Source organism: Chlamydomonas reinhardtii, chromosome 6 (genome assembly GCF_000002595.2).
Source record: "Chlamydomonas reinhardtii strain CC-503 cw92 mt+ chromosome 6, whole genome shotgun sequence".
Classification (NCBI taxonomy): Eukaryota; Viridiplantae; Chlorophyta; class Chlorophyceae; order Chlamydomonadales; family Chlamydomonadaceae; genus Chlamydomonas; species Chlamydomonas reinhardtii.
Genome location: NC_057009.1, coordinates 7,903,204 through 7,918,712, shown reverse-complemented (window position 1 = coordinate 7,918,712; position 15,509 = coordinate 7,903,204). Strand labels below are relative to the sequence as shown.

At 64.7% G+C, this 15,509-nt stretch overlaps 3 protein-coding genes across 3 annotated transcripts; 1 reads left to right on the top strand and 2 right to left on the bottom strand.

Moving 5' to 3' along the window:
• The first annotated feature begins 6 nt into the window (after positions 1 to 6).
• On the top strand, positions 7 to 2,892 carry CHLRE_06g303350v5 (uncharacterized protein). The gene is made up of 7 exons (XM_001691207.2): positions 7 to 283; positions 362 to 418; positions 579 to 608; positions 910 to 998; positions 1,433 to 1,559; positions 1,892 to 2,033; positions 2,206 to 2,892. Exons 1-7 carry the CDS (start codon positions 215 to 217, stop codon positions 2,361 to 2,363), a joined length of 672 nt encoding a protein of 223 aa, XP_001691259.1. The 5' UTR covers positions 7 to 214; the 3' UTR covers positions 2,364 to 2,892.
• A 2-nt stretch (positions 2,893 to 2,894) lies between these two features.
• CHLRE_06g303300v5 (uncharacterized protein) lies at positions 2,895 to 7,036 on the bottom strand. The gene is made up of 10 exons (XM_001691356.2): positions 6,934 to 7,036; positions 6,433 to 6,811; positions 6,110 to 6,221; positions 5,838 to 5,917; positions 5,434 to 5,623; positions 4,977 to 5,182; positions 4,501 to 4,589; positions 4,181 to 4,344; positions 3,785 to 3,834; positions 2,895 to 3,480 (listed from the first exon to the last, which is right to left on the bottom strand). Exons 2-10 carry the CDS (start codon positions 6,630 to 6,632, stop codon positions 3,375 to 3,377), a joined length of 1,197 nt encoding a protein of 398 aa, XP_001691408.1. The 5' UTR covers positions 6,633 to 6,811; positions 6,934 to 7,036; the 3' UTR covers positions 2,895 to 3,374.
• Positions 7,037 to 7,084: 48 nt separating this feature from the next.
• On the bottom strand, positions 7,085 to 15,496 carry CHLRE_06g303251v5 (uncharacterized protein). The gene is made up of 4 exons (XM_043063654.1): positions 15,159 to 15,496; positions 13,996 to 14,234; positions 8,052 to 13,894; positions 7,085 to 7,814 (listed from the first exon to the last, which is right to left on the bottom strand). Exons 1-4 carry the CDS (start codon positions 15,352 to 15,354, stop codon positions 7,547 to 7,549), a joined length of 6,546 nt encoding a protein of 2,181 aa, XP_042924360.1. The 5' UTR covers positions 15,355 to 15,496; the 3' UTR covers positions 7,085 to 7,546.
• Between the last annotated feature and the right edge of the window lie 13 nt (positions 15,497 to 15,509).

Here is a 15,509-nt window from a genome sequence, read left to right as displayed (position 1 = left end):
TATACTCCCTTTAACATAATTGGACGCTGTTAACTCTATACCTTTACCTTCGGCAGAACCCAGAAGGGCGGTCTGGCGCCAAAACAGTTTGCTGAACTCCTGCAGGTTACTGGACACCAGCTACTACATCTTATTACATATCACACCAAATATTATAAGTCACAAGCGCTTGGGCGCTACGAAAACGCAACGGGTGAACGTGGTCTGACTCCCGATGGCCGGGTGCTGCTCTTGCAATAGCCGGACAAAATGTTTTGTCTGGGTTCTTTGGCTGGTCAACCTGGTGAGTTGTGGACAGGGAGTTTTGAAAGGACGTGGAGGGGTTCTGTATGGCTAGTAACCAATCGGCACACCGTTGCAGCTGGTCAGCGCCGTCTACCTGGGCATATCTTTGACCACCTTCTATAACGTGCAACATGTAAGCCTGGGGTGTAAGCCTGGGGTGGTGCCAGGGAGGGCCAATAAACTTGGTGGCGGAAGAGTTGGACCTGTGCTTGGACTGTGTCCCACCGGGTCGGGGATGCTGTAAACTCATCAACACGCGGTCCTTTGAGCAACCAAACATCATTTTATTGCAGGGCTACAAGTTTGTGGTGAACGCTGACCGGGTGAGCGGGTGCAGAAGACTCGCAGCGGAGCAAGGGGCACAGGGCGGGTCAAGTCCGCGGGGGTGTTGATGGACAAGCGAGCGCCCATGACCGGGGTGCGCGGGAGCATCCACCGGCGAGCGTGCCAAATAACGTGCATGCGCACACGTACACGTGGTCACCCCTCCGCATCTGTCTCCGCCTCGCTTTCAGCCCCCTGCGCGGTCTACCAGCACCCTCTGCCACCTATCACAGCATCCCGCTGCTCACTAGCGGCGTACGTCCGCAAACCGCAATTCCTTGCCCTTCCTCCTCCGCGCAGCCCTACAAGGACAGCTCACTGGGTGCCTGCATGATGGGTTTCCTGATGGTGCTGTTCTGGGTCATCTTCAGCTTCTTCATCCTCATTGGGTGAGTATGCTCAGCTGTGGCCCGTCACCCCTCATGCCGCTGCATTGTCTTGGCACTGTACTGCATGTCCGCAAACTGCGGCCCCGCGTACTGCGGCTCCGTTTCCGTCTTTCCCTCCCTCACGACCTCCTTCCTCACCCACACACCCCGTACTCAACTCCCATACACCCGCCCTGCCTCCTCCTCTGCCTCCCGCCAACCGGGTTAGGTTGTGTTTGGACTGGTATGTGCACCCCCCCCCCCACACACACACACACGTACACACACACACACACACACACATACACACACGCGCACACACACACACACACGCACCGGTATGCGAGGTAACTTCAGGTAACATCCGTAAACCGTCGCTTTGCTGCATCGCATACACTGTCTTTGCGCAACGTTGTCCTTGTGCTTTTTAACACACGCACCCGTGCACCCCGCAGCCGGCTGTTCTCCGCGATGCCTCTGGGCTACGGCCTGATGCTGGGCAGCTGCAGCCACACGGGGCTGTTCATGATCCTGGCGGGGCTGGTGCTGCAGACGCACTACAGCCTGGCGGAGGCGTTCCAGGTGGGCGGGGTGGGGTGGGGTGGGTTGTAGATACCAGCCCAAACCAACCGGGGCGGGATGGGGAGGGGCGTGTGGCTGGGTAGGGGTGGACGCGTCGGACGGGTGCGTTATGGGCTAGCCGTTGGGGGTGCTGGGATGCAGCTGGGGTCCTGCTGAGGTGCTGGTGGGGGCTGGGTATGTTCCTAAAGTATTGGAGGAGCCGGATGGCTCAGCGGGCCAGTGGCACGACGTGCCCGAGTGAGCTGCCTTGGCGGCTCCGGCGCCCACTGCCAACACCGGACGTGGCCCGTGTGTGCCTCTGTACGCACCCCGCCCCATCCCCACACACACAGAAGTCGGGCATCTGGAGCACCGCGGACCTGCAGACCTACACCGCCACCTACGTGTTCAACTACGTGCTGGCCGGCACCTACCTGATCATGTTCATTGTGCTGCTGCTCACAAAGGGCGACATGCAGGCCGGCGAGGCGAGAGGTGAGGACTGCATGGCCGCGCTTCCGGGCTAGAAATGCCTGGCTAGTACGGCATTACTCCCTGGCTAGCCAGGAGGGTCGTAATCTGTCGCATCACTAGGAATGGGCCTCGCATGATGCCGCGACTTGCGCCAGGTATGCGCTACCTTACGCATGTTGTTCATTGTGCACAGGGGAGGCCTACGTCGCCAAGCCGGCCCCAGCCGTGCCCTCCGCCATGGGCGGCACCGCCACCAGCGGCACAGCGCCTACGCAGGTGCAGATGCCGACGTACGACAACCATGGTTTTGGGACCAACTGGCCCAACCAGTACAGAGGAGGCAACGTTTGAGAAAGGGCGCCGGCACGATTTCGCTGCAGCCTAGTAGATGGCGTAGTGCAAGGCGTTGGACGTGTTTGTTGTTGGTTCATGTGAGCAGTTCTTAGTCATGATTGTTGTTTAAAATGTGAACGGGATCAATGTGCTAGTGCCTAGCCTGGTGTGCTTTCCTTTTGTTTGAACGGGACTTCCGAACGGGTTGCTGAACGCAAATGGCCATACCCAAGCACAAATGAAAGTGTTCGTGTGTTTGATATGTGGTGCGAGATACGATATAAGTGGCGCAGCCGAGTTTGTTGGTTGTTGCATGCATGATGGAGGAGGGTAGGGCGCAAGGAGGAAGCAGCGGATGCTTCTGTACATACGACATGACAGTTACGGATTGCTACCGGCATTACTGCAGTAAGAAGGGTGATACCGGTAGTTGGCAGTGGCAGGACCTAGGGGCCACCGCAGTCAGTGATGAGCAAAACGCCGGTCCGAACGTCCGCTCGGGGCCGCTACATTTGCAGTCCTCACATGTCACTGCCGGACTGGCTTTATAATTACACTTCACAGTCACCGAGTCCTCGAACGTGCCCTGTAGGTTGCAACTGTATCCCAGATGGCCAGATCTGCGCCATGGGGTAGCACGTCGCCGATACCTGGGATTAGGGCACGTGCCCGCACTTGAAGCGCGGTAACAGCCTGACAGGCAACAGCCCAGTGATGCTGCAGCCGAACCTCTACCACAACCTCAAACACCTCGGTAATCACGCACGCAACGCACCGTCCAAGACCGTCCAAGACGCGTTGACAGTGCACACCCCCACGACGCCAACCCACATGCGCAATACCGCATGCACGAGGGCATGACACTTGGGGTGGACCGACCGCTGATTACAGTGCCTAGCGCACTTTCCAAACACACCCCAAGGTCTGGGGACGCACCACCCCAAACACATCACACGCCTCCGGCGTGCTTGTGACCCCCGAGCCGCAACTCCCCCGGCGTCCGCCCTCTGCGCTCCCGGCACCACCGGCTCAGGGCACCACCAGCTTGTCGCCGCCGCTGACGACCTTGGCCTCCACGATGATGTCCCCGGGCGCCAGGCGCGGCAACACGCCCTCCAAGCCCTCCGTCACATACCTGGGAAGGGGGGAGGCACGGTGGCAGGTGGCATGGCGGCACACGCGGACGTCAGGCGGGGCTCAGGACCGAGTTGCGGCTAGACTGGTTGGGCAGAGAGTTGGAAGGGATTCGCAAACATGGCCGCGTGGCTTTCAGTTTGGCCCCCAAACCTGATAGCCCGAAGGCGAGCCCGAGTTGCAGGCCATCCTTGGCAAAGACTGAGTCTAACGCTGTGGAGCTTGCCGAGGCTGATGCTGAGGCTGAGGCTGCCAAGCCCGGGTCGCCTCACGGGGTGCTCCGGCTGCGCGCCTGCCCCACTCACCCGAACACGCCGAACTGCCCCTCGTCGAACGCCAGTCCGCCCAGGCCCGCCTGTGGACAGCATGGCGACAGTACGTCGCAGGTAGGCACGGCAGCGGTCAGCGCGGGCGTCACGACGAGTGCCCACAGCGGCACTATGTGGCAGCCGACACACACAGCCCGACCACAGCGGCACGGCCTATCCTACACGGACATACAACACACGCACACATGTACACACACACAAACACACGCACACCTTGTTCTCTTTTGACACGCACACACACACACACACACACACACACACACACACACACACACACACACACACACACACACACACACACACACACACACACACACACACACACACATGAACCTGCTTCCCCCCCGCTAACCCCCTCCCCACCACACACACCTGCTGCTTATCGAACTTGTACACGAACCAGTCCGTGCCCGACAGGTACGAGTCGGTGGTGGGCAGCCGCGCGAAGGTGACTGCCCCGCTGATGGAGAGCGGCAGCACCGGCAGCTCGCCCGACTGCACGTCCAGTGGCAGTCGGTACAGCGGCTCGAACTCGCCTGCGTGAGGGGTGGGACCAATACCGTACATACCAGCGTCAAGGAGGTGCACCTCAAGGGTGTAAGTGTGCATGAGAAGAGGAAACGAAATGCGCGCCCGCGTGCGCGTGTGAGTATGTGTCGTGTGACGTGTGCGTCGGCAGTCTCGGCACCCACCCAGCGGCATGATCTCCAGAGGCACGGGGGGCTGCGTCTTGCCCTCCGGCGCCGTCACCAGCACACTCGTGTAGTTCGCGTTGATGGACCTGCGGCAGACGCAGGGCGCCGGTGTTGCGGGTGGCGCGGCGAAAACCCCGACACACACCCCATCGAGTTCGGTTTAGTTCGGGCTGGCATCTACACCCATCCCCAGCATAGGGCACGCTCTCTCGCTCTTTTGCATTGGGTTCGGTTCAGTTTGGGCTCGTATCTACAATCCCCACTCCCTGACACCATACCAGCCCCACCGGCGCCTCACACCGCCTCCATCGCGCCGAATACACAACACCTCCTGTCACCCCCAGACGCACCCCAACCCGCCCGTCATTTCCCCTGCACGAGCCTGACCCTGCGAACCCGCCCGCCCACGCCATCCCTCCCTCTCGCCCTCCCTCCCTCTCGCCCGCCCGCTCTCACGCTCCACCCACGCCCACCTGCCGTCGTACAGCCCCTCCTTCACATTGCGCAGGAAGGCGCCCGCACTCAGCGGCGCGCTGTAGCCGTCCAGCGTCAGCCGCAGCGTGGCGCGCTTGGCGGGGCCGCCCGCCACCGGGTCCAGGAAGCCGAGCGAGCCGTCCCGCTTCTCAAACGTGAGCTCCACCACCGCCCGGCCCACCAGCCGCGGAAGCGATGCGTACTCCTGGCGGGCAGAGGCACGTGTGGGGGAGGCCATGGATAGGTGAACACTGGACAGGCGGGTGGAGGTTGGTGTTGGGGTCGCGCTACCTGCCCAAGCCGGCCAGCCAGAAACCTGTCACCCCAGTCCCTACTTCCAGCGGCCCCGCACAACCCCATCGCCACCCCTTCCCCATCGCCTGCACCCACGCACCCACGCCTGTAATGCGCATGCCATGCGCCAGGCCCCACCCACAACCCCAGCCGCCCGCCCACCTTGGGAATGAGGAACGGCAGCCCGGGCGCCTGCAACAACTCCAGCTCGGCCACAGCTTTGAGCGCGTCGCTGACCCTGAGGGCCACGGCGTCCGGCTGCTGCGTCTTGACCGCTAGCTCCAGTTTGCGAAGCGACGTCGAGAGCGAGTTCAGCAGCGGCTCCGCGGTGGGCACGGCGGCGGCGGACAGGCTGCGCGCGGCGTTGTTGTTGATTGGCGGTTGGAGTTGAGGTCGAAGTTTGGGTTGGTGAGCGTGGCGTGCGTGGGTGTGCATGCAGGCGTGGGCAAGGGTGCGCGCAGTCATGCGCCGGGTTTGCGCGGCATGGATCGAGGCCCCTAGCAGATAGGGGCGGCATCCCAGTGTGCATCCCGCACCCACCCCCCGCGCCCACTGCCGCCACCCACCCCGCCAGCATGACTTCGCGTCGCTGCGACACGTCCAGTGCCTCCGTCACACTCTCCGCCATGCTGGCCCAGGGCTTGCGCTGCGAGATAGGGAGGAAGACACACGCGGCCGTCGCTCCGCTTGTTATAACCATGACACCAGTGTTACGACGGCTGCCTTGCTAACAAATGACTTCCACCGTCAGCACAGCACAGTGGTGTTGCACGCAAACCAGAACTCCACATGAATAGGGTTTACGATGTGTTAACTTTGCGTTCATAAAGCGCCTTACCTGTGGAATGCGCAGCAGGTACTGCACCTCCTCCAGACTGCGCTGGATCTTCTTTACCTCGGGGTTGAAGGCCGGGATGGCGCGGCGGAGCGCGGCGTCCACACTCCGAGCGCTGCACGCAGCCCCCAGCCGTAAACATGACACACAGAGACACACACGCGTCGACACACGTAATTGTTTTGAGGTGCTGCTGCAACGGGAACGTGCTGCAGTGCTGGTGGGTATGTACTGGGTACACGCTTTGATGCGGGCGCCGTCCGCTCTAGTCCCTCGGCGTTGACCCCACCCTTGACCCCACCCTTGACCCCACCGCAGGCACTCACATCTGCGCGTTCGGGCTGCTCAGCAGTGCCTCTGCTGGTCCTGCCGGAAGCATCACGCTGCTCGAAACAATCACAGCTGCGCCCAGCGTCGCGATAGCGCCGTTGACGAACCGCGAGAAGACCCCGGATGCCGAACTACAAGCATCTTCATCCACCAGCGTCGAAGCGCGATGTGCGCGCCGAGACGTCGCGTGCTGCATCCGTGCAAGCCTTCCAGTCCAAGTTGACTCAGCGACAATTCCATCGTTGCATGATGCAGAGGTGCTGGGGGCCTCGTCGCTAGTATCAGATGCGCGGACGACACAGCACGCGCGCGTCGCCCGCGAGGGACCGCTGCACCGGCGCGAGCCGTGGCCTGAAGCTGCTTTGCATGCAACCCCTGCAACGATCGGAATAGGTGGTTTAAGTCGCGGAATGAAGTGAGAGGCTCTCGTGCAAGCAAGCCGCGACGACGCATTCTACGTAGGCCAGCGGCGGCAAGTAAAATAACATGTGCTTCACCTTTGGGGCCTATTAGGTTAAGCGGGAGCATGTCCCTGAACGTTCGTCAAGGAAGCTTGCGTGGTCCTTGCTGAGCACTTACAACTCTGGTTTCCTGTTAAATATGTCACGACGCACTACGCATTATATAAAACCGAAATAGGCATCGTTACGTGACGGGACAGAGCCGCATACGCCACGCGCACGCACCAAGCCATCTTCCGCCCATCCTCGCCCGTCGAGTGCAGGTGGCCAACCACCCTCTGCACACCTGTCTCGAGCGCTTCAAAATCCCACTTCGAAATCTCTACTTAGATTCAGCGCCGCTCACGTCAACCAGTCCGTCCATACAGACATACAGTACTTGCGTTCTTCTGTCCTGCCACGCACGCCTGCTACGCCCAACATGTCTCTGCCGACCCGCGCACACTGCATCCTGCTGTTCTTATTCGTATTCCATATCAGCTATGAACGTCTTCCCAACGACTTGCATACTATATCATAAAATTCAACAGCGGTCAACACCAACACCGTCGTGCAATGCCCATCGTAGCCACCTGAGAACGCTGACCGTACTTACCATAACATGCTTACGCCTGAACAGCAGCACGATTGACAACCGACATCATGCGCGCTATGCGCATGTGCAAACGGCACCTCCCGCCGCGCCCGCAACGCCTGCTGCACCGGCGGCCGTCACCGCTTTGCGTGCTGCCGCCGCCGCGGCGCCGCGCGGCTTGCGTGCCCGCAGTAGGCAGACGTCCTCGTCGCCCGGCAAGGTGCGCTCAACGGTCCACCAGCGCTTGAAGCGCGCGAGGAACTGCACGGTGTGCTGCTTCCGCGAGGCGCCCGGCTGCATCTCAAAAGACTCCAGCAGCTTGGCGCTCACTGCACGCCCAGTCCTGTGAGCGGGGGTTTGGGGTTCCATGTATAGGCGGTTGGGGTTGGAGGTGGTGAATTCCAATCCCAAAGAAACCCAGACCCAGAGGTAGGGCAAGGGCATGTGATCCGTCACGCGAAGTAAGGAGGAGCGTACGTTCTGCAAACGTGATGTGGTAGCTTGAGACACGCATAGCACCCAACTAACAGCCCGCAACAGTCACGCGGGGGAAAGGCTTAATCGCACCCGCGCACCGCACCTGCGCAAGTCGCCGTAAGAGGCGCGGAGGTCCGGCTGCGTCAACAGGTAGCGATGGACGGCGCGGCCCCACCGGAACTCAGGCGGACGCAGTCTGAATTTGTTAGGCCGAGGCGGTGGCGATTCTTCCTCCTCCTCTTCCTCGTCTTCCTCCTCTTCCTCCTCCTCGTCCTCGTCCTTGCTTGCCTGTGCATCCTGCCCGACGCGGCCGCCGTCGTACACGGCCGTGCCTTGTTGACCAAGGCTCCTGCCCAGCATCTCCTTGTAGCGCGCCCGAGTGATTATACCCCTCTTGTACAGAACGCGTACAGTACGAACCCAGAGGTCCGACGTTTCCGGGGCTGCTGCTTCGGCGGCTTCGGCTATTGTTGATGCCACGCGCGTGGCCGGCGCTTCAGCTGCCAGCGCCGCTGCCACCGGCGCCATCGAGCGCGGGGGCTGACCGCCAACCACCTGGGCTACTGGCCCCGGCAAGCTCGTACGCCCTCCTGCCGCAACGGCCGCCGCCGGCCGAACCGGCTGCTGCAGCTTGGGCGCAGGCAGCGGCGGCCGCTTGCCGGTGCAGGCCTTGTAGTCAGCAAGCCGCAGCTCCTCATGCGACCAGCCGTTCTTGTTAAAGATGGTTGTGGGTGACATTGCGGAGAAAGACATGATGCGGTGGGTGTGTGCGCCGACCACGCCCGCCCTCTCGTTGCCTCCGGTCACGTGCGTGGGGTAGTACGGTAGGTTGCGCGTGCCGTAGCACGGCCAAGCCATGCGCGACCCCGCGGCCGCCGTCGCCATGGGTGGCGGCTGCGCCGGCGTAACCACGCCTTCCATGTCGCTTGCAGCACTGCTCCCGGTGCGTGCTGCACCCACTGGCCACTCATCAGCGAGCAGCTGCGTCGCAACCGCAGTTGTGCCTCCCGAGCCAGTGGCGCCAAACGCACTCGTGTGCCCCTGCAGCGTCATTGGCGCAGGCGCCGCCGTTGACGCCGCCGCTGCTGCAGGTGGCAGCGGCCTGCCGTTGCCGCGCTCACAGTCCGCCAGCCGCAGCTCCTCCTCTTTTGAACTGCCGTTCATTCCGAAGCACTGCCACAGCGTGCCGCTGCTGGGCGCCGTGTCCGCGGCGGGCGCCGGCGCGGCGCCGGCCGCTCCTACGCTGTCATTGGGGGTCGCGGGCGTGCCGAGGCAAGCGTGCCGCTCGCTCAGCGGCCACAGCTCTGCATTGTCCCAGGACCGGTCGTCGTCTGGGTCCACGCAGTAGGCGTAGTCGGTGTAGTCCGTTACAGCGTCCGTTGCGGCCGGGGCGCTGGCAGCAGCTGCCGACGTGGCAGCTGCTCGTGCTCCGGTGGCTTCGCGATCGGCAGCTGCGGCCTGCTGGTCCCCGGTGGCGGCGTGGCCAGCCGCTGCCACCTCGCCTTCAATGTCCGCACCCTCAGCCATGTCGACGGCACCTGAGCACGGAGTGCCGGCGCGTGGCGGGGGCGCTGCCGCGGACCCACCTAGTGGGCGCCCACCCGCACTGACGTCCCTGCAATCGGCGTCATGTCGCTCCACGCCGGCGCTACCAGCCCTGCCGCTGCCGGCGCCGAATAGACCGGCTGCCGCCACGGGTGCCGCCGCCGTAGCCGCCGCAGACGGTCCGGTAATGCTTCCTGCTGCGTTGGCGAATGCTGCTGCTTGTGGCCGGGTAGCACCACCCTGCAGCAGGCCAGCAGTGGCGGCGGCGGCAGCAGCAGCAGCAGCAGCCAGCGGGTTCGTGGGCGCATGCATGCCGAAGGGAGCGCCTTGCAGCACCGGCGCGACTGCTGGCGGCTGGCCAATACGCGGCAGGAGCCGCTGGGACGGCTCCGTCCCAAACCCCATGGCCGCGGCCGCCGGCGCTAGCACTGATGCCGGTTCGACGTCCACGGCAGCTGGCGTGGCCGTAGCGGGCGTGGCAGGGTGCATGGCTGCAGCTGGCGAAAGCAGTGGCTCGGCGTTGAGAGCGGTGTCGAGCGCCAGCCAGCGCACTGGCCCAGGAGGCGGCAGCTCCGCTACTGCTGGTGCTGGTGCTGGTGCTGGTGCTGGTGCTGGTGCTGGTGCTGGTGCTGGTGCTGGTGCTGGTGCTGGTGCTGGTGCTGGTGCTGGTGCTGGTGCTGGTGCTGGTGCTGGTGCTGGTGCTGGTGCTGGTGCTGGTGCTGGTGCTGGTGCTGGTGCTGGAGCTGCCGGCGCGGCGGAGGGATCAGCCGCAGGCTCTGGCGTTGCGCCAGCAGTCCTTGCACGCAGGTGGGGTAGCGGCAGCTGCGGCTCCGTTTCCGCTCCGATGCATTCTGCAAACACGGCGGCTGGCGCCGCAGTGCTACTGCCGGCTCCCGTTCCGCCGTCGAAGTCCGCCCCAGCAGGAGCGGCACGCGTTTGCGCTTGCGCTGCGGGATTTGCTATCAGCGGTGCTACTGCATCTGTTATCGCCTTTGCAATGGCCTTTGCCACCGCCTGTGCCAAAGCCGGTGCCGACGCCTGTGCCACCGCATTCAACCCGCCTTCGCCAGGCTCGCTGGCAGCGGCACCCGCCTGGGGCGTTTCCAGTGGAGGTCCGGTAGCAGGGGAGGCGGTAGCACCTGCCTCAGCCATGGCAGCAGCGCCGCTTGCGCCGCCCTCCTCCGGCCCGCACACATCAGCCGCAGCCGTAGCATCAGGCACCTCCAAGCCGGCGGCAACGGCCGCGCCAGCCGCCGTGCCGGCTGGAGCCGCGGCCGCGAGTGCAGCGGCATCCTGTGCCGTGCCCCCACTCGCGCCAGCAGCATCAGCAGCAGCCGGCGCTGACGGCTTGCACTCGGCGGCAAGGCGATGAGCTGCGGCGGCGGCCTCCGGCTTGACGTGAGCTGAGCTGGCACCGCAGCTGTCGTGCGCGTCGCCGTGCTGTGGTGTCGCCTGCTGCGGCTGCGGTGCCTGCGGCACTGGCTGCTGCGACAGCGGCTGCTGCTGCCATGGCTCTTGCTGCTGTAAGGGATCCTGCTGCTGCTGCGGCGGCGGCGGCACCTGTTGCAGCGGCTCGAGAAATATGCGTTGCCAGCCGCCACGAGCCGGCAAGGCAACAACGGCCGTGCTGTGCCGACCGGTGTCAGAAGGCACGCGGCTGAGCGGCAGCGGTGTGGTGTCGGTGCCTTTGGCGGCGTCCTGCTTCACCGCTGGCGGCTGCCCTGCTCCATCAACAAGCGCCTCAGCAGCTGTCGCACCAGCCGCATCAGCCGCGGCAGCCGCATGAGTCGCCGCAGCCGCATCAGCCACGGCAGCAGCGGCAGCCGCAGAGCCATCCGTGCCCGAGTTCGCTGACCGCTTGGTGTCAGGAAGCGCTGCTGCAGCGACAGCGGCGGCGGAAGCTGGCTGTGCCACTCCCCATGCCGCCACTACTGCCGCCTCCGTGCCGCCACCACGTGACCCCGTCACGTCATCGCGCGTGTGCACCGCCGCAGGCGCAGGAACGACCACGGCCGGGGCGCTCTCATGCACGATCACCGATACACCTGCAGGCAGCGTAGGCTGCGCCTCCAGCGGCCCCGCCGCAGAAGCCACAGTGGCAGCCCCAGCGGCCCCAGCGGGCGCAATCGCACCGGCCTCCAGCACTCCGCTGCCACGACCGCTCCTGAGCCGCTCGAGCTGGCGTTTATGGCTGCCTGATGCGGACCCATACGGCGTGGCTCCGGTTGTTGCCGCCGCCGATTCTGCCGATGCCGCGGCTGTTGCCGGCGTCGCCGTGACAGGGGTGCCAGCGGCGGCAGCAGAGGCAGCGGCCGCAGCACCAGCGGCAGCGAAAGGTGTGTGTGGTGGAGCAGAGGCACCTGCGCCGCCTGTGCCGCCGCCTGAAGCAACACCAGCGGTGCGGCTGCTTTCAGAAGCGCCCTGTGTCCCGCGCATCGCCGTGCCTTCTGTCAATGCCACTGCGGCACCTGCTGCTGCACCCGCACCCGCGCCTGCAGCTGCCCTGCCCGGCTGCTGGACCCCTGCCGAACGCCCGTCCGCTGTCCGAGGCCGCTTCGCTGCCGTCGCTGCAGTTGCATCCTGCACAGAAGTCCTGGCGAAGGCAATGGACCGTTTCCGGCTGGCAACAGCCTGAGCAGCATTCGCTGCGCCAGGAAGGCCAGCGAATCTAGCGATGTTGCCGCTCCTAGCTGGGGTGGTAGGACCCGTGGCACCTGCAGCAGTGCCCGCGGAAGCCGCCGCAGCCGCCGCAGCCGCCGCGCCCGCACCTGTCGAAGCCTCACGGTGAGCCCCTGCCACAGCCGCCGCCACCACCATGCGAGCTGCTTGACTGGTCGTCCGCGCTGAAGACCTGCCCGGGGCAGCGGCGCCAGAAGCAGGCCGCTGTCGTACAGGCGCAGGCGGCGCTGCGGCTGCGGCCGTGACGGCCGTATGCTGCCGCGCCTGCCGAGATGAGGCCGGGTTGCGCGGGGTGCTGGTCTGCCCATGCTGCTGCTCCTGATGTCGCTCCGTACTAGCAGTGGCGCGAAGCGCGTGTTGCACCCGCGTCACCGCTACGCCCGGGGGCCCGCCAGCAGCCACCGTCGCCGCAGGCTGTGCTGTCTGTCCCTGATTCGCCGCAGCTGCAACACGCGCCCCCGCCAGGCCCGCAGTTGGCGTCACCTGCGGCTGTTGCTGCGGTTGCTGTTGCGGCTGCTGCCGCTGTTGCTGTGGCTGCTTTGGCGGCTGCTGTTGCGAGCCAGTCCGGCGCAGTTGCGTTCTTGCAGTAGGGGGAGGTAGGGCGCGTGCTGATGCTGCTGGCCCCTGCTGCTGGGCGCCGAGCTGGGTCCCGGCACTGCCACCGCGCACATGCAGCTGTGACGGGTGCTGCTGCGGCTGCCTCCTGAGCAGCGGGTGGGTACCCGCAGCACGCCCAGCCACGCCCGCAGCAGCAGCTCCTGCGCCGGCTGCGTTGCGCCTCAACGCCGATCCAGCCGCTGCCGCTGCCGCTGCAGATGTAGCCCCTGTTGCCGCTCCAGCTGCCCCTGACGCGCTTCGTAGCCCTCCACCCCCTGCACGTGTCCCGGCCGCCGCTCCTGCTGCTGCTCCTGCCCCTCCTGCTGCTGCCCCTGTCGACGGCGCCCCTGCAGGCGTAGCAGCGCCCGCAGCTCGCAGGGGCAGTGCCATGCCGCCGCCGCGCGCGCCTGCGTCACTGGCGGGGCCAGCTGCAGGTCCCGCCGCGGGCCCAGCGGCGTGCGTCAGAGCGCCACCGATTCCCGCTGCTGCCGCTGCCGCTACCGCAGAGCCGTTCGTACCGGCGGAAGCAGCGGCTGCCTCCGTGGCCACCCCAGCGGCAGCTGCAGCGGCCTGCCGTGCCCGGGGCCGCCGCTGGCGCCGGGGTTGTGGGTGGTTTGGGTCATCCGCCCAGGACCACGTATCCAGTCCGGCAGTGTCCTCAGGTTCCCCACATGCAGGCACGGCCACCAGCTCGGGGGCGCCAGTGCCGCCGCCATCCGGCGCCGCCATCACCTCCACGCCCTTCGCCGCCATCCCCTCCATTACGACACGGCTCCACCGCGGCAGCTGTGCCATCTCACGTTTTATGTGCGCCGGCAGATTGGGACCGCAGATCAGTAGCTGAAACAGCTCCTCACGTAACAGCTCCGCCGCCGCGGTCTCCGCCTCTGCCGCCGCCGCCACCGCCGCCGCCGTCGTATCCGCATCTCCCGAGTCACTGTCGGCTGCGCCCGCCGACTCCGCTGCTGCCGCTGCGCCAGCGGCCCCGGCCGCACGCACGCCCGCGTCAGCCTCCTCAGGTAGGTGTCGCTGGCGCTGTCGCCTTCGCTGCTGCCGCCGGTCGTGCCGCCCAAGCACGTCTAGGCACTCGCCCAACTGCACCAGCCGCTGTAACACCACCAACACCTGCAGCCAGCCGTCAGATGCGAGGGCGGGGTCAAACACCACCCTTGCTTTCGTCCCGGAGTCACGGTCCAGCGTCCTTAGGCTGGAACGTTGCAGCCCACCTCTGTTTGCGTGAGGGGTCGCTCCTGCCCGGTGAACTGCCGCACCGCCGCCTCCGCCTCCGCGTGCCGCCACTGCTCCTCGCTGGGCGCTGCGTCCAGCACCCACTCCAGCGGATACAGCTCCGAGCGGGGGGCCCGGCTGTTGCTGCTGGTGCCCGCGGCTGATTCATTTGGCTCATGTGGGTCAGCGTCGCCGCAGACCTGGCGACCCACGGCCACGCGCACAAAGTCCTTGCCTTCTGCGGGAGGGAAGGCCCGGGGGTGGAGCACTTTGGACGTGCCAAGGCCGCGTCGGCGGCCAAGCCCAGGCCGAAACCCGCAAGCCCCTGCAGTAAACTCACCTACCCCCAGCAGCCGCCGGGCGACTACGCCATTCGCACTGTGCGGGTATTGGACCAGGACGAAAGCCCCGTGGAAGGACGGGGCAGGAACACCCTCCGTCGCGCTCTCTACGCGCTTTGCGCCAGCGACAAACCGCGACACATCGGAGCGCAGCAGCAGCAGCAAGTTCAGTACTTGACGGTTAGTTATGATTTTGACAGGTTGTGCATCAGAATCAGCATCAGGCCAGTGCTGCTGCTCAGCCGGCCCGCCAGGCGACTGCATATTATGTAAAGGCTACTGTGATAAATGCAAGTTGCATCCGGCCTAAAGTCTGGGCCACCAATATGATATGCAGCGGCGCATCAACTTCCGCATCCACGGAAGACAATGACTGCTAGATATTTGCTTATCTAAATGGCGATGCAGGATGTCATTATTTGCCACGTATGCAAAAATCTCACGACCGTCCGCCTCTTCGTCTACCTGATGACAGCCTTTAGCCCCCAACACTCCTGCGTTCCCCCCGCCTGCCCCCGGCATGAACCCTATGTTGCGCGCTGGCACTAGACGCCGCTAAACATACTGTATGTAGTGTCAGTTGGCCCCATTGCCTTTTCCCCCTGCCCCCAGCACTTTTGAGCAATACCTAGAAGAGCGATGCGATGGGAGGGTAAGGGCACGGTGGGGTAAGGGGCGTCGGTAAGGGGCAGCCGGGCAGGGTGTGTGATGGGACAGGGTTCAAGGCAGGTTGGCGAGGTCCCGTAGGGTGCAGCCGATGCCCAGACCGGGCAGGGTGGCGTAATGCAGCCTATTCCCAGACACAGACCCCCAGCACTCACGTGAAATGCAGTGGCAGCGGGCTGGAACTTTTGTTTGTTTGGTACGGGCAACGCTGATCGTAGTATTGCCGCTATCGGCTGCGGACTGGGCGACTGCAGACAACCCGTCGCTCGTGGCCGGTATGTATGGGCTGTTGCGGGCTGCAGCTGAAACGGTTGCGGACAGGGCATCCCAAGGGGTTACACCCGTGAACATCTCCACTCCAAGCTCCCCAACCGTCAGGCTGGGGCGGCTCGTCTCCTATGCACCTCGTAAATGTAGGCGTGCGTATTGCAGCACGCGCAGGTGGACCGGCACTTCAGTCGCGCCCCTAACGCACGAGTACATAGTGGCCGGTATGTATGGGCTGT